Below are 17,327 nucleotides of genomic sequence, written 5' to 3' on the forward strand. Positions count from 1 at the left end.
TACTTGCCAGTAATTCCTGCAGCTTTTTCAGTGTTGTTGTAGGTCTCTTGGCAGCCTCCCTGACCAGTTTTCGTCTTGTCTTTTCATCAATTTTGGAGGGACATCCAGTTCTTTGCAATGTCACTGTTATCTCATATTTTCTCCACTTTTTGATGACTGTCTTCACTGTGTTCCATGGTATATCCAATACTGTGGAAATTTTTTGTACCCTTCTCCTGACTGATACCTTTCAACAATGAGATCTCGCTGATGCTTTGTAAGCTGTGTGCGAACCATGGCTTTTGCTGTAGCAGGCAACTGAGTAAATGTCAGAAAAATCCTACTAGGACAGCTGAACTTTTATTTGGGGTTAATCAGAGTCTCTCTCATTGATGGCAAGTGTGTACCCAAGAAGACTGAGTGCTGTAATTAAATCAAAAGCTGCTTCAACACAATATTAGTTTAGGCATGTGTACACTTATGCAACCAGCTTATTGTACGTTTTTTATTTTTTTATAGTTTTCCCCTAACAGATTTGTTAGTTTTTCAGTTGAATTGTACAAGTTATAGGTCACATTAAAAGGTGGGAAAAGCTTTGAAATGATATGTTGTGGTCTCATTTTTTTATATCACAACAACCTGGCATTTTAACAGGGGTGTGTACACTTTTTATATCCACTGTATGTTGTGATCCTTCCTAATGATTTCCTTGATAATGATGCCTAGGAGATAGATTTGGTAGTTCATGAGGAACACTTGGATTCAGTATTTATATTTGCAGGACATGCCACTCTCCTTAATTCCATCTGTATGCAAGGAGTTCTTCTGGTGTGCAAGCTAAGTATCAGAGAACCTGGGAATACACTTTTGCACTCAGAGCTATCAAACCCAGAGCATGGATGCTACATGGGGGCATTCTGGCCATTTCAAGGTGCAAGGCCAGTGAGATCTCAGTAGTCAGAGTCAACACATCAGTATAAATGATATGTTGGAACTGATTTATGCCCAGTGCTAATGCATTAGTGCAAAGGAGATGTTGGCATTGACTTAGCAAGTATTCAGAAAGGCCTACAACCCAAGTGCCATCACAGTATTGACAGGCAACACTACTGCAGTGTGATGTGTTAACAAACAAGGGGGCAGCCTTTCTTTTTGCACATGTGGGTTAGCTGTGCTGGCACAGAAGCATCTGTTTCAGTGCAGCTTTCGTCTCAAGACAGTTTACTTAATGACAGAGTAGATCTGTAGAGTACAGCCACAGACAGCTTTCGTAAGTCAACCCAATGTCGGCAGAGATTCCAGTCTGTCATGAAGTTTTATGGAACCATGGATATAGATGATCATTTTCACCCCTCAAAAATTCCAACTCAGCAGATTCTTTTCAGTGTTCCTATGGAAGTAGGCTTGGGTTTCCTTTCGTACATTTTCCATTAATTGGACAAGGGGCTTGTTTATACTTTCTTCCATACTCCTGATTCCCAAAGTGCTTAGAGAGGAGTGGGAGGACCAGAGAAATTTGATCGTAATACCACCATTCTGGACAGTTCAGCCTTGGCTCCCTCCATTACTGCAGCTTAGTAGTTGATACCGTACTTGGAAATTTCAGTAAGCTAGAGGAAAGGAATGTGATGTTTAGTGGCTTAATCCCAGAAGCAGTGAGTGCTACAACAATGATCTAGTCAAACATCTGCTGTTGTGGTAAGTTAATTAAGTAATTAGACTTCTGTGGTTAACTGCTACTCATGTTTTAACCAGTGCTATTTCTGAGTTGTTATAGATGTAGAGTATTAGTAATGAGGTTCAGAAGTTCAGAAAAGTCTGTGGACCATTTTCAGGTAAAAAAGCTACTAACTTTACTTAAAGGTAAACTGTGTGCAAATAAGGATGGTGGAGAGTAGCAGCTTTTAGAAAAGTGCAGGTGTTGTAACCTGTTCTTACTTTTTTTGCACAGAACTGCTGGAATTAGACATATTATTGGTGTTTAATGTTCACAACTAAAACACTGAGAGGTTTCTATTTTTCCCCCACTGTAGATGAAAAAGTGTTTCCTCGAAGCATTAAAACACAAGGACTGAAAATTCACCAGCGGTTCCATTTTGCAAGTGCCTTAAAGCGAATGTCTGTCCTGGCTTCCTATGAGAAGCTGGGCTCTGTTGACTTTTGCTATATTGCTACAGTGAAGGGAGCACCTGAGACACTGCGTAGCATGGTAATGTGAAGTCATAATGTGTTAATCTTTTCTTTCTAACACATGTCAACATACTCTATAGAGATTTTCTTCATAGCAAAGTATTGCAAAAAGTATCCCATTTAAAGTCCACTTTACTCATGGTCTGTATCATCAAAAAGGTAATTTTGCAGTAAGTTTTTTTTCTGCTGTATACCAAGACAACAGAAGTGACTCCATTTAATGCCAAGTAATCGAGTCTTGGGGAAAAGAAATTTAAATATATTGTGCTGTTCTTTGTTAACTTTGTTGATAAATAATTATTAAAGATGTAAGAGGGAGAGAAATTGTACTAGGTATAATATAACACTTAAAGTGCATGTTGTAATCATTACCACAACAGAAAGCAGGGAAGTAGGACACTGATCATTTTGATTTTGTGCAGGAAATTTGATCAACATAGGAACAGTACTAGGCAAGCAAACACAAGCACTATGAAATGCCTAACAAAGTATACACCTTTAAGAAGACACACTTATAAGTTTGTGCCTCACTTTTAAGGCATTTAACAGTGTTTGCCTCTTAAATTGAGCAAGGCTATACATTATAACTATGGTATAAATTTGTGTCTACCCATCCACTCATCAAGACTAGTCTTAAAGGTAATCAAAGTAATGATAATCCATAAGCTGGGAATACATTGAGTTAGGAATCCCTCTCACCGTCCAGCTAGTCTTGTTTATTTGTTGGCATAGATTTAGGTCCCTAGTGTGGGGGCTTATAAAGCCACTGGATTTGCAAAGAAATAGGAGGCCAGATAAGATTGGGTCTTTCTTGGCTCCAAAAAAGAAAGGCAGGTCACCTCAGAGTAGCCTGAAGTCAAACTGCTGTGTCAGGTTAGTTAAGGATTTAATGCTTTTAATGGTCTTGGTTAGTTATCTCCGGGGTTTTCTAGGTGGGCAATAAAGGGCATTATGTTCAATGATGAGTCTGATAAGGGAAGACTACAGTGGTGGAGTGATCTCTGTGGATCTTGAAGATATATTCCCCTTGGAAATTAACTGGGATGGACCGAAGGATTTCTTGACTGAAGTAAAATATGGTGATCAAATGAGAGGCAGTTGTCTACATATGTACCCAGATCTCCTGTGATTGCATCTGTCTGGAGAGGAGTAACATTTTTAACATATGAGGGGGGAACAGTTTTTCTGCCAAACACTAAATACTTCTTTAAAGCTCAAGACCATGTTCAGAGCACCAGGTATGTGCATATTCCAGCCTGTGCTGGAGCTGTTTAGTATCATTGGATATGCAGATGGCAGTGCCCATCATGTAGTCATCTAACAGTTGGTCAGCCACACTTCTGGGATATTAAATTGGATGTCTGCAAAATAATTGCCAAACAGGAGAGGGACCAACACAGATCTGTGTGGTACCCTACTAGTTGCCATTGTATGTTTAGAGAGAGTAAGAGCAACTTTCACAGCGTAGGGTGTGTTTGGATAGCCAGATTGCAAACTGATGGATAATTTAGAAGTTTACATTGTTTCCCTATGTTTTTAATAGAAGCATGGAAGACGTTGTTAGAAGCCTTTTCCAAGTCACGATAACCAGCGTGCACTGAGTTACTATCCACAGACTCTGTAACTTTTCAAAGAAGTTTAGGAGATGGGTATTTTACAAAATTAAACCGAGCAGAGATTACAAGAGATAAGTTGCCTGTGTCTGCAGAAATTATTTTTTCTATGATGCACTCCATAGCTTTGCATAAAAGGCTGGTCAGACCAATGGCCCTGTAATTACCCATGTTTCTTGAGGGACCAACCTTGTACAAAGGAGTCACAGTGGCTGTTCCCACATATTAATCACAAATCATGTGGATAGGCTTGAGGCTTGGTTAGTGCATACCTGGCCATGCATACCAGAAATGTTACCTTGTGTTTGTTACACCAGTTTTGCATTATATAGAGTGTTTGGCTTAGGTAGATAAACTATCTTTGTACTGTTATATTTTGGGAGTTCATCTTTACCATAAACCCATCTGTTAAGTAAACCGCATAATGGGTTAAGGACAAGACAGTACAGCAGCAGTTGAGACAAAGAATCCCCCTTTAAATTTTAATCCCTGGGATAATAATTTCTTCATTGTCATAGCTTAGTTGCAGAGTGGTTGCCACTGTTTCATACTCACTGCAATGTAATTGATCAATGTAGGGTGTATCTTATCAGTCTATAAGCATTGTATAATCTATGAATGTGGGATACTGCCAAATTGTAGTCTCTGTGCCATACTTAAATCCTTCCCTTTTCTACACTTCTCTATTTTTGCTTTATTTAACAATAAACGGTTCTTTTTCTCCATATAACTTTCTTTTATTACATTTTTGTTCTATTGATATCGTTGATTTTTTCAGGATGGCTATAGTCTGTTTCTGCATCAGTACAGTATTTAGTTTACATTCTGTCAAAATCCAAGTTGTTGGACTGTAGTTCTGTTTTTGTTAGTGTGACTTGTAGGTTCACTGCTAGGCAGGAATAGCGTTTGTCCTGTTAACAAGGTTGGTGTGCTTTTAGGATATGCATATAAATATTTAGTCCTGTTGTAATATAGCCTGTTTATTTCTGTTATATCACAAAATTTCTCTTAGTCCTGATTACTGTGTTCATTTTACCAGTCTTCTATCAGTTTAGGGCTTATTTATTTATTGTAATCTGTTTGTTTCCTCTGTTGCCTCTCATTCTGTATTAAATCAAGCAGGTCTTCCATTAGCTCATTTTATTCTGGACTGAGAGCATTTTCTTTGCTGTCTGTTTCCTGCTTTTTCCCTTGCTGTGCAATTCTCACTGGACATTCATGTGAGCCCTCTACAGAAGATTCCAGCACCTCGCTCTGTTACATGTGTTCTTCAGCTGCATCTTGCTTTATCTGTTGCTCCTCCATCTGTGGTCTCATTGCCCCATTATGTTGTAATATTATCCGTGTCATAGTTTCTACTGTTAACTGCTGTTTCCCTTGCTGTCCAGTTCTGACTAGTTTCATGCAGGTTTCCCACAGAAGTCTCCAAAATATCGGCCTGTGCCATTTTTTTCTTCATGTGTCCTGCCCCATCTGCTGTTTTATGGGGGGGGGGGTGACACCCCTGTGATGAACAAATCATTTTCTGTGACTTTCTCTGTCTCTCTTCCAACTTGCAACAGGTAAGTTGCTCTTTTCACACTGTAACTGTAGTTTAGTGTGTAAGTGAGAAGTCTGACTCTTGTAATTAATAGATGCTACTTAGGCTGATCTGGCTTGTTTTGCACTCCGATTTGAACGCTGTAGTTAGTCAGCATCCTTGCTGTTAATAATGCCTTCCCCAAACACATTGACTTGCCTCAGCAAGACACTTGATATATTGCAAAACTGCTGTGACAATCACAGCATCACAATGAAGAAAACATGCACTTTTTCAGAAAATGCAGTATAGAAAAAAGTGCAAGATCACACACTAGCAAAATCAGGAGAGTGAAATGAAAATATTTCCTTCATTGTAGTACTTTTAGGGTCTGATTGAAGGGAATGTCTACTAATTTGTGACAGAAAAATTAAACTAATGCATGGGAAGAGTTTTCTTGTTAGTTTACGTCTATAAAAACTTAGCTAGAAAGCTTTGCTTTTGTTCAGTCTTAGAACAGTAGCTTCAGGCTACACTATTTAAAAGTGGTGTGATGCTGGTAAACTGTAGCTGATAAGGCATGTTTAAATACCCATGTTTTAAAAGCCATTATTTTTTAGTGGCTCCATAGTTAGAATCACTGTCTTAAACTAATTATTCTGTCCCTCCTAGTCTTCATGATGTAACAAATGGTGAACATGCATGTTAGCCTTTTAGCACAAGATGCAACTTCTCTCTACAACCTATCTCTACCTCTTTCATCTTTAGACTTATCTCCAAACTGAAACCCTGCACCCCCTCTGCCGATAAGCTCCCTTCCCTCTTTCTGCAAAAGGCAGCCAAAGAAATTGCATACCCAATAACTATACTTATAAATAGGACCATCCAAGAGGGAACCATCCCTGACATCTGGAAAGTCTCTCATATTATCCCACTACACAAAGGCGGTAACTCTATTGACTTCTCTAACTTTAGACCAATTGCACTTCTCTCACCTTTAGCAAAGATTATGGAGAAATGTATTCATCAGCAACTTGTACAGTATCTCTCCCTACACAATATTATAGCTAACTGTCAACATGGCTTTAGACCCGACCATAGCACCACTACTGCCCTCCTTTCCTTTGTTGATACTATTAACAGCAATCGCAATAATAACCTTTTCTCTTCTGCTCTATTTATTGACCTCTCAAAAGCTTTTGATATGGTTAACCACTCTTTAATTAATATTCTAGAATCCCTCTCATTTAATAAACTTACTATAAAATGGTTTAGTTCATATTTCAACAACAGACAACAAGCCGTTATTTGGGACAACCACATCTCCTCCTTACTGCCCGTTTCTATTGGAGTCCCTCAGGGCTCTATTCTTGGCCCACTTCTCTTCTCCCTTTTTATTAATGATCTCCACTCAGTAATTCCTCAAGCCACCTGCGTTCAATATGCTGATGACTCCACTATTATTTGTTCAGCATCCTCCCCTTATAACCTAATCTCACTAACCCAAAATGTCTTCAACACAGTAGAAACTTGGTTTACTAGACGGTATCTCCTCCTTAATGCTAAAAAAACTAAACTCCTCCTCTTCACCCCCACCACTCGTACCTCCTCATTACACTTCACCATCCTGTCAAACGACAACACGGTCATCTCTCCTGACTCTACAACTAAACTGCTAGGCATATAACCATTGATAACAATCTCTCTCTTGATCAACACATCAACAACATCATCAAATCAGTAAACAGAAAGATTGGATCCTTATACCGTATTAAGCCATTTCTCACCCCATCTGCTAGAGCTACTATTGCCCACTCCCATCTCATATCCACTCTCTTTTATGCCTCTCCCATCTTCACTAACCTTAAGAAAACTAACCTAAACAAACTTTCAATTTGCTACAATAACATTGCCCGCTTCGCCACTGGTAACCCTTTCAGAACCCATCACTGCCTTAATTTGAAACTTCTAGGCTGGCTAGAACTAAAAAATCATCTTATAATCTCACAACTTACTATTGCTCACAATATTCTGTACCAACCTGATAACACCCCTATTTTATCACAACTCTTACTCCCTTATAACAATCTTACCTCCCTTCGCTCCTCTTCTAAACTCTTGACCCAAACCCATAAAAGCTCACAACTTAGCTGGCGACTCTTTATTCACTAATACTGTAGGCCGAGTATGGAATTTGCTACCTAGTGGTATAACTCTAATCACATCCCTACCTCTCTTCAAACAACAAATCAAACTGTACTTCCAAAACCACTGGCTTTGCTCTTGTCATACGCCTGACTGACTTCTCCCCCCCCCTTCTCCTGACCTTCTACCCTATCCTATGCTGAACACCTAGCTATTACCTTTCTTCCTTCTGTGCTCTGACCCATTTCTCTCACCTCTCCCATAGCCTCTTGTTTTTCTTTTTTCATTTCTTCTCTCATTTCTTGACTACTGTCTCTTCCCTCTCTCTTTACTATACACTTTTCTCCTTCTTCTCTATCCACTTGTACCTTTTTCTTATTATAGTAGGAACCTTATGGCATAGCCTGTTTAAATTAAGTTAGAAGCTTTGAAACTGACCTCACTCTAGTCATGACCTCTTTGATGGTGTGCCTTAATTTTTGTTAATTTTATCTCCTAGTCTTATTTTATATTACTACTTGTTTTTTCTTATTTTTAATAATGTGTTTATTAACAATATGTCTCATTGTTTATGTTTTTATGTGGAGCTTTTCTCCCCGGGCCTCTACTGAAAATAGAAATATATCCAGCTAGACTAGCCCGGTCAACAAATGCAAAATAAATAAATAAATAAAGATTCTGGACAAAGCCAAACTGTGTTGGGACGGGGACAAATTTTAAATATTGCTCTTATAAACTTAGAAAGTTGCTAGAATGATAGGATGTTCTTCATCTCACATTGCTGCAGTCCTTACACTTGGGTATACCGCTGTCCTCGGTTGGCCCGAATACCAAAGTTATATGGCTGACGTCGGTCACGGTGCATTAAACTGACGCCAGGACGTCAGGGTATAAATGCGCATGACCGACGTCATATCCTCAGTCTTTTTTGCCGCGTGGTCCGATGCAGAAGCAACGTTGCGAGTGCGGGTTGGCGTCCTGAGATTTTCCGAAACCGGAGTTTCAGACCGAATCCAAGTTGGCTAAGTACCCCGTTGGGGAATATTTTGGTTTTTTCTTGCCTCAGTATTTTACCGGATGTCAGAAAAAGTAAATAACTGTATTTCTTGTGGGAAGCAGATACCACATAGGGATTACCATAACTTGTGTATACCTTGTTTAGGGCCTGAGCACGACGTTGTTGGGTGTCCCTCTTGTGCTAGGTTTAACAAACGTACTATAAAGAGGAGATTAGATTGTGCCAGGTTAGTCTTCGGGAAGCGGTGCAACTACAAAATGCCGTCGGATGCTCCGACGCCCGCTTCGTCGAAGAAACGCAAGGACAAAGCACCTAGGCCTAGGTTAGAAGAACCGTCCGTCCCGGACGTCGGTTCTTTAGAAGGCTCGGTTGAGCCGGAGGTTCAAACAGAAGTTTCTTTAGAGTCCCAGGGAGAGACTTTATTATTACAGGATGTGTCTTCTCAGGAGGTAGGCCAGGCTGAAGGGGCTTCTCAGGTAACTGTCCTCCCCTCACTGCCTAAAGTGGTTAGGCCTACTCCTACTGTTACCAAGGCTTCTTCCAGGGGCAGGCCAGGTTTGGCTACAGCAGGTGTCTCTCCTAGTACTTCAGGCCCTGTGCCCAAGAGACATATGCTTAGGATGGCTGAAGATTTAATTACTATGATTAGGGGTTCTATGCCCCCTCCTGACAAAAGGCCTAGGGTGGATCCTGAATTGGGGAATTTTGAGCAGGATTCTGATACTTCCGAATCTTCGGCTGAAGATTTGCAGGAGTTTTCTCCTTATTCTGATTCTGATATGGAGGACACTACTCCTACTGCTTCTCATAGGTTCATAGGTTCATAGGTTCATACTAGGCTATCTGCCCGAGGGCATTTACAAGCCTAGCCCATCGTTTTGTGGCTTACGCCACCCCTTTAGTATGGGGAACTATACCCATTATTTTGCTGTGCCTCTGTCGAGCAGTGACACTGAGGTAATCCCTGGGGTATATCTGCGATCTCCCATCCATTGGTCAAGATTTCTCTTGAACAAGGCCAGCGAGGTGCTCTGCCTCACATGTACCGGGATTTTGTTCCACAGCATAGGGAGTCTTTGGGTGATGAATCTATCCCTCCAGCATGTCCTATTAATAGCCGTGTCGAGGTTTAAGTCTCCGCCCTTGTGGCTCTGATGGATCTAGATTTTTGAGGTGGAGCATATTCATCAAATCTGGGTTTGACATGGCCTTGTATGTTAGGCAAAGGTCACCTCTGAGCAAGTGGTGGCGACTGAATAGAGCTGGAGTTCTTTCAGTCGGGCAGCATAGGATAGATTTTGAGACCCTTTATCCTTTTGGTGAGGAACTTTTGTGGCCTCTCCAGCTGCTGCAAGTGTCGGGTCAGATATATTCGAATGGGGCATTGTACTCAATCATTGGTCTGATGAGTGATGAGTAAAGGGAGACTATAACCTCCCTTGATCTAGATGAGAATCCCTTCATGATAAGGTGGGCAATGTAGAAGGTCTTCCTAACTACTTTAGCTACATGGGTGTCGAATGACAGACTACTATCAACCTGGGTCCCCAGGTCCCTGATAACTTCTTCTGTGCTCAGTGGATTGCCACCTATTTGGTAGCTAGGGTAACCTTGTTTTTCCCAAGGGTATGACTATGCATTTTTGGCATTTAACTTTAGGCCGTGGCTCTGGCACCAGTTATCCGCTTCTGTGAGACCCTTCTGAAGGATATCTGTGTCAGATGTGTTTTCTACTATGGCCAGTTTGCAGTCATCTGCAAACTTTGTCAGCCATAACCCTCCTGTGTTTGCTTGTACTTCGGAAAAGTAGATGCCAAACAAGAGTGGGCCCAGGACTGAGCCCTGTGGGACACCACTTGTGACAGGCTTTGAGTCTGACATGGCGCCAGCAACTCTGACCCTGTGGGTTCTGTCACTCAGCCAGTTTGCAACCCATCTTGTGATGTATGGGTTAACATTTAAGCTGATGAGTTTTTCAATGATACCCGAGTGGGGTATTGTATCAAGGCCTTAGCCAGATCGAGGTAGGCTGTATGGACTGCCTTTCCCTCATCAATGGCTTTGGTGACTGTTTCAAAAGTCAACCAAGTTTAAAAGGCATGATCTGCCTTTGACAAAGCCAAACTGGGTTGGATCCAAGGTCTGCAAATTCCCTATGTCTTTATTTATGAGGTCCATTATGATCCTCTCCATGGCTTTGCAGATAAGGCTTGTCAAGCTAATGGGCCGGTAATTTCCAGGGTCGGTGGAGGCACCGCCTTTGTGAAGTGGGACCACAGTTGCAGTGCGCCACTCCTGGAGTGCGTATCCAGAGGTAAGACTTTGATTAAACAGCTGTCCTAGCTGTGGGTTTAATTCCTCATTGAGTTCGTGGAGCACACAGCCAGGGACACCATCAGGTCCCATGGATGCTGAGGATTTTTCATTTTCATTCCATGAGGGAGCATTTTAAGTGGGAAGGTCAGGATTTCTCTGATTCCAGGAAAAGACTTAGGGAATTTTTGTTTTTACCCCAGCATAGGCCTTTAGCTATACCTCCTGTTCTTACTGTGGTGGAAGATGTTTTTGCAGAGGCTTCTCTTAATCCTGATTCTTTACCTCCCGCTCCTGTTAAGCCGGACAGGTACTATAGGGTGCCTGAAGCTCATAAGTATCTTTTTAAAAGCCCTAGGGCTGATCCAGAGACTGTTACTCAGGGACCTAAAGGGGTTAAGGCTTCTGTTGTTAAAAATCCGGTCCCTCCGGATAAAGAGGCAAGGGCTTTAGACAGATGGGGAAAGAAAGTTTATACTTCTTCAACTTTAGCCATGAGGGCTTTGAATTGTCAATTCCACATGCTGAGATATCAAATCTATCTTCTTTCACAATTAAAGTCTAAGGTAGATGCTCTGGCAGAAGGTATTGAATGTAAGGAGTTACAAGATCTAGTACATGTTTCTGAACAGGTGGGTAAGCATTCCTTACAATGTGGTTTTGATGCTTTACAGGCCTCTTCGAGGGTGGCTGCCACCGGTTCTGTCCTACGCAGGCACGCCTGGCTAAGGGATCAGAATTTAGCTGAGCATGTTAAGACAAGGATCTTGGATGCCCCTTTGCAATCTGATGTGTTGTTTGGTTCTCCTGTTGAAGCAGTTTTAAAGAAAATGGAAGACAAAGCTAAGTCTATGCACACTGTTAAAGATTTTTTACAGGTTCAGCCTCCAAAGTTTAGTAGAAATTGGCCAAGCAAGGGGTGGACATATCCTTCTTATGATTCCCAGTCTAGGGGTAGGTCTAGGCGTAGTAGGGGCAGAGCTCAGGGCTCTTTTAGATCCAGGACAGGGGGCTCACCTGCACAGTCTTCCGGTGAGGGCAGGGGTCAGCCCTTTCGTAGACAGACCCAATGACCTACCTTTTCAACTGCCAGAACCTTCCCGTCTGGCAGCACCTTTGGGAGGAAGACTGACTCTTTTCAAGGAGAACTGGAGTTTAATTACCCAAGACAGATGGGTATTGGATATCATTCACCACGGTTACAGATTTTATTTCCATACCTTGCCACCTTTCAAAGGCATGCCAGACATTCCTCCTCAACACAGACTAGAAGCTTACAGACAAATTTCTCTATTACTTCAGATAGGGGCCATACAACCGGTGCCTATGGCAGAAAGGGGCCTAGGATTTTATTCTCGTCTATTCCTAGTGCCAAAAAAGGGGAACACGTGGAGACCAATTTTGGATTTGTCTATCCTCAACACCTTTCTGGACATTCCCAAATTCAAGATGCTGACATTACAACAGCTTTTACCTCTGCTGGGCAAAGATCACTGGATGGTAACTTTGGACCTCAAGGAGGCTTACCTTCATGTTCCTATCACTCTAGGTTGCAGGAAGTATCTGCGTTTTCGAGCTGGAAATTCTCATTATCAGTTCTCTGCATTGCCCTTTGGCTTATCTACTGCACCCAGAGTATTCACAAAAGTTCTGGCTCCAGTGATAGCCTTCTTCAGATTGAGAGGAATACAGATCTACCCTTATTTGGACGATTGCCTGATTCTGGCTCAAGGGAAGGACGAGCTTCTTCAGCATTTAAAATATGTGATAGCAGTGCTAAGATGCCTGGGGTATTCTGTGAACGAAACAAAGTCCAGTCTAGTACCCTCTCAAGACATGTGCTTTCTGGGTGTGAGACTGAATACAGCAACCCAGATGGCCTTTTTTGACCCCGGACAAACAAAAGAATCTTTCCCTTTACTTCCAACAACTATCACATCAGTCCGGGCTGACTGCAAGGACAGTCCTTCAAGCCTTAGGGTTCATGGCATCTTGTATTCTGGTACTTCCCAATGCCAAACTGCATATGAGGAAGCTACAATGGTATCTCAAGAATCTATGGACACAGCACTGCCAGGATCTGGACACTGTCATTCAAATAATACCTTGCATTCAAAAGGAATTTTTGTGGTGGGCTCAGCAATGTCACCTAAACAAGGGACTTTCTGTGACCCGGCCAGAGGCAAGTCAGATTCTAACAACAGATGCCTCGGACAAAGCTTGGGGAGCTCATCTCAATGGAAAGTGGATACAGGACAAGTGGCCTGCCAGACTACAGCATCTACATATCAACTTGAAGGAGATGTTAGCAGTCCAGTTTGCATTAATAGCTTTCAAGGAATTACTTCTTCCAGGGCAGGTGTTGATTCTAACAGACAACACAACTGTCATGTGGTACATCAACAAGCAAGGGGGAATGCATTCTTACCCCCTATGCAGACAAGCAATGATTTTGTGGGACACTGCTCTCAGTTTACAACTAAATCTTCAGGCAAGGTTTCTGCCGGGAGTGCAGAACTCCTTAGCAGATGTGTTAAGCAGACAAATCATGGATCCCCACGAGTGGAAATTGGATCCTCATGTATTTCAGCAATTAACAGTGTCATGGGGAACTCCAGACATAGATCTGTTCGCTTCTCCTCTAAACCACCAGCTGCCAAAGTTTTGCACAAAAGGGATACATCATGCAGCTTGGAATGTGGATGCTCTTTCTTTCAGTTGGAAAAATCTTCATTTGTATGCCTTTCCGCCTCTTCCTCTCCTCCTAAAGGTACTTCTAAAGGTCAGACAGGACAAACCAAGAATGATCCTGATAGCTCCAGATTGGCCTCGACAGCATTGGTACCCATTACTGAGAAGTCTGGTAAGGAAACCACCTTGGCCCTTGCCTTTGATTCCACACCTGTTGTCCCAAAAGGACGGTCATCTACTCAATATCAAGCTTCACTCTCTTCATCTCACAGCATGGCATATCCTGTTTTGACTCATAGCAGGGCTCAACTTCCTCAACAGGTTCTGAATGTGATTATGGAAGCTAGAAGACCTAGTACAAGGAAAGTGTATGCAGACAAGTGGAAGAGATTTTTGTTTTGGAGTGCAGCAAAGGATTTGGATGTTTCTGAGCCTAATTTGAATGTGGCTCTTCAATATCTTACTGAGTTATTGGACAAAGGTTTGTCCTTCTCTTCCATTAAGATTCATGCTGCAGCAATTTCAGCTCACTATGACTGTGATCCACCTTTGTTTTCTCATCCTTTGTTCAAGCAATTTCTCAGAGGGGCAAAGAACATAAGACCTCCACGAAGAGCTCCTACTCCTGCTTGGGACCTCAATTATGTGTTGGAAAAACTCACTCTACAACCTTTTGAGCCTGCAGCTACGGCTGAGTTGAAATATTTGTCATGGAAGACTGCTTTTTTGTTGGCCATTACCTCTGCAAGAAGGGTTTCTGAATTGCAGGCCCTTATGGCGGTTGAGCCTTTCTTGATTTTCCATAAGGATAGGGTATCTTTACGTACTAACCCTTCCTTTATGCCTAAGGTGGTTTCAAGTGTGTCTTTAAACCAAACTATTCATTTACCTACCTTTTATGCAAACCCCCAAAATAAGGGAGAAAAGATTTTGCATACTTTAGATGTACACAGGCAGTTACGCTATTACTTAAACAGGACTAAGGGTTTCAGGCAGTCTCAGCAGTTGTTTGTTTCTTTTGCTTTGTGTTCTCAGGGCAAGCCTGTGTCAAAACAAACTATTTCTAAGTGGATTGGGTTTTGTATTGCTTTTTGTTACTCCCATCATGGCAAGGAGATTCCAGCAGGGATTAGACCTCATTCCACTAGGGCTACTGCCACTTCTACAGCTTTTCTAAGGGGAGTGGCAACTAAGGATATTTTGGAGGCAGCTACTTGGAGTTCAGTACATACTTTCTCTAAGCACTACCACCTTCCTCTCTACTCTAAATCTAGGGCTGGTTTTGCCACTGCTATTTTACAGGGCATTTTGGTGGCTCCTGCTTCTCTTTGATTTGCCATCCTCCCTTACCTCTGCTTTGGGAATCTACCCAAGTGTAAGGACTGCAGCAATGTGAGATGAAGAACATAGTACAGTTTTGTACCTACCATAAATGTAGATGTTCGAAGATCCACATTGCTGCAGTCCAATTTACCCTCCCTCCTTCCCCTCTGTGTTTGGGGGTGGTTGTGTGGATAGGTTGGTACTTTATTATTTATTTGTTAAAAGTTGTACATAGTTTGGGTGCAGGGGTGTTTAGTGTTTGGTGGTTTTTTGATTTTACCCTGTTTAGGGTCTTCTGACATCTGAGGCAAGAAAAGACTGAGGATATGACGTCGGTCATGCGCATTTATACCCTGACGTCCTGGCGTCAGTTTAATGCGCCGTGACCGACGTCAGCCATATACTTTGGTATTCGGGCCGACCGAGGACAGCGGTATACCCAAGTGTAAGGACTGCAGCAATGTGGATCTTCGAACATCTACATTTATGGTAGGTACAAAACTGTACTTTTTTCATTAGCATGCATTTTCTGAAGGATATTAAGTCTGCAATTCAAGTATCTGTACTGACGTCAGTCCTTTGTAATTTGCCAGGAAACTACAAATTGTATGAGGAACAGACCAAAATATAACACAAAAATCTGGCGTTATGTGAACTATTAGATAGTTGAGCAGTATAATGGTGAGACAAACATGGGAAAGAAAGTGTGAGGTTTCACAAAAGGGTGAACAGAAACAAGTTCAAGCACAAAGCAAATTAAATAATTTTAATAAATTATCATTTTTTTGTCTGTGGCACTTTGTTTTAGATTATATGGAAAGAAACAATTTTCAGACAGGAAAAAATTGACATTTGGGTGGGGTTCTCCTTTAAAGTGATGAAATATTTTATAGATGAGGGAACAATTTAGATGAGTAAATACAAACAGCTTATTTTCTTTTTTATGTGATTAACACAGAGAAGAGTTGATGTAAAAGAAAAATTGAAATGCAAAGCTAAAATAAGAAATGTGATTAGTGTAAAAGGGGTACAGTGATACAGTGTGGCTTAATTAAACATGTAGTGGAGAGATTGTGGAATATTAAACTGAGCATAAAAAGTAAAGTGCCAAAAAGATGTCGTATGACGTTTGTGGAAAAGCAAGGGAAGAGAGGCATTTCAAACTCAAATTGCACGGGGAGGGGGTCATGGAATATAGTTTTTCCCTTTACCAGTGTACTACTGTCCCCTTACACGTGATGATGACAACTTAAGATTTCCCAACTGAAGTCACTGTTGCAGTAATCCAAACAGATAGGGTTTTCAGCTTTGGCACCCAGCCGTGATAACAAAGCCTAAATCATCCCAGCAGCATACATCTGACTTTTGACCTCAGCTCACAACTGCAGGAGTATATAAACAGACTTATAAGCATAATTTCCCCAGACTGTCTCACTGAACGCAGGTCTTCCACTTGTTGGTCTGATTATCACATGATCATTTGTACCATAAGCCTTCTCGGATTTGAATAAGTGTACTGTTAGGGAACCTTCCTTATTGTTTAAACTATTTTGCTGTCATTTTGCTAAATGTCAGCTAGGAGGGCAAGTGTGAGTGTAGTAGGCAGATACCTTTCAAAGACCTCCATACCCGGTGTCTTTTCTGCTTAAGCACAGATCACAATTACAAGTCTTCTTCTATTTGCCAGTTCTTTGTCCCCAAAATATTATATTCCCTTTTGTCTTCATCGAACACATTTTTAGAGACCCAGCAGCTGAAGCGTTTAGCTTAATCTAAGATGGCAGATCCCTCCACACCTGACATGTCTTCCACTCCTCCTCCTTCTTCTTCTTTCGGCTGCTCCCGTTAGGGGTCGCCACAGCGGATAATCTGTTTCCATTTTTTCCTGTCCTCTGCATCTTGCTCTGTTACACCAACCACCTGCATGTCCTCTCTCACCACATCCACAAACCTTATCCTAGGCCTTCCTCTTTTCCTGTTACCTGGCAGCTTCATCCTTAGCATCATTTTCCCAATATACTCTGCATCCCTCCTCAGCACACGTCCAAACCAACATAATCTTGCCTCTCTAGCTTTGTCTCCAAATCTTCCAACCTGGGCTGACCCTGTAATATACTTCTTCCTAATCCTGTCCACCCTTGTCACACCCAGTGCAAATCTTAACATCTTTTGCTCTGCCACGTCCAGCTCCAACTCCTGCCTTTTTGTCACTGCTACTGTCTCCAACCCATATAACATAGCTGGTCTCACTACCCTCTTGTAGACCTTCCCTTTCACTGTTACTGGTAATTGTCTGTCACTAATCACTCCTGACACTCTTCTCCATTCACTCCGTCCTGTACACTCTTCTTCAGCTCTCTTTCACACTCACCATTACTCCGAACTGTTGATTCCAAGTATTTAAACTCATCCTCCTTCACCACCTCTACTCCCTGTATCCTCACCATTCCTCTATCCTCCCTCTCATTTACACACATATATTCTGTCTTAGTCCTGCTGACCTTCATTCCTCTTCTCTCTAGAGCATATCTCCATC

General features: G+C 41.8%; 1 protein-coding gene across 1 annotated transcript in view; it reads left to right on the top strand.

The window, feature by feature from the left end:
- Nucleotides 1-17,327, top strand: part of ATP13A1 (ATPase 13A1) — a 1,617,817-nt gene that overhangs the window by 620,279 nt on the left and 980,211 nt on the right. Inside the window, exon 14 of the mRNA XM_044084778.1 lies at nucleotides 2,013-2,188. Coding sequence (XP_043940713.1) covers nucleotides 2,013-2,188 — 176 coding nt within the window. The remainder of the gene's footprint in view (nucleotides 1-2,012; nucleotides 2,189-17,327) is intronic.

Source organism: Protopterus annectens, chromosome 9.part0 (genome assembly GCF_019279795.1).
Source record: "Protopterus annectens isolate FY-2018-M chromosome 9.part0, PAN1.0, whole genome shotgun sequence".
Lineage (NCBI taxonomy): Eukaryota > Metazoa > Chordata > Ceratodontiformes > Protopteridae > Protopterus > Protopterus annectens.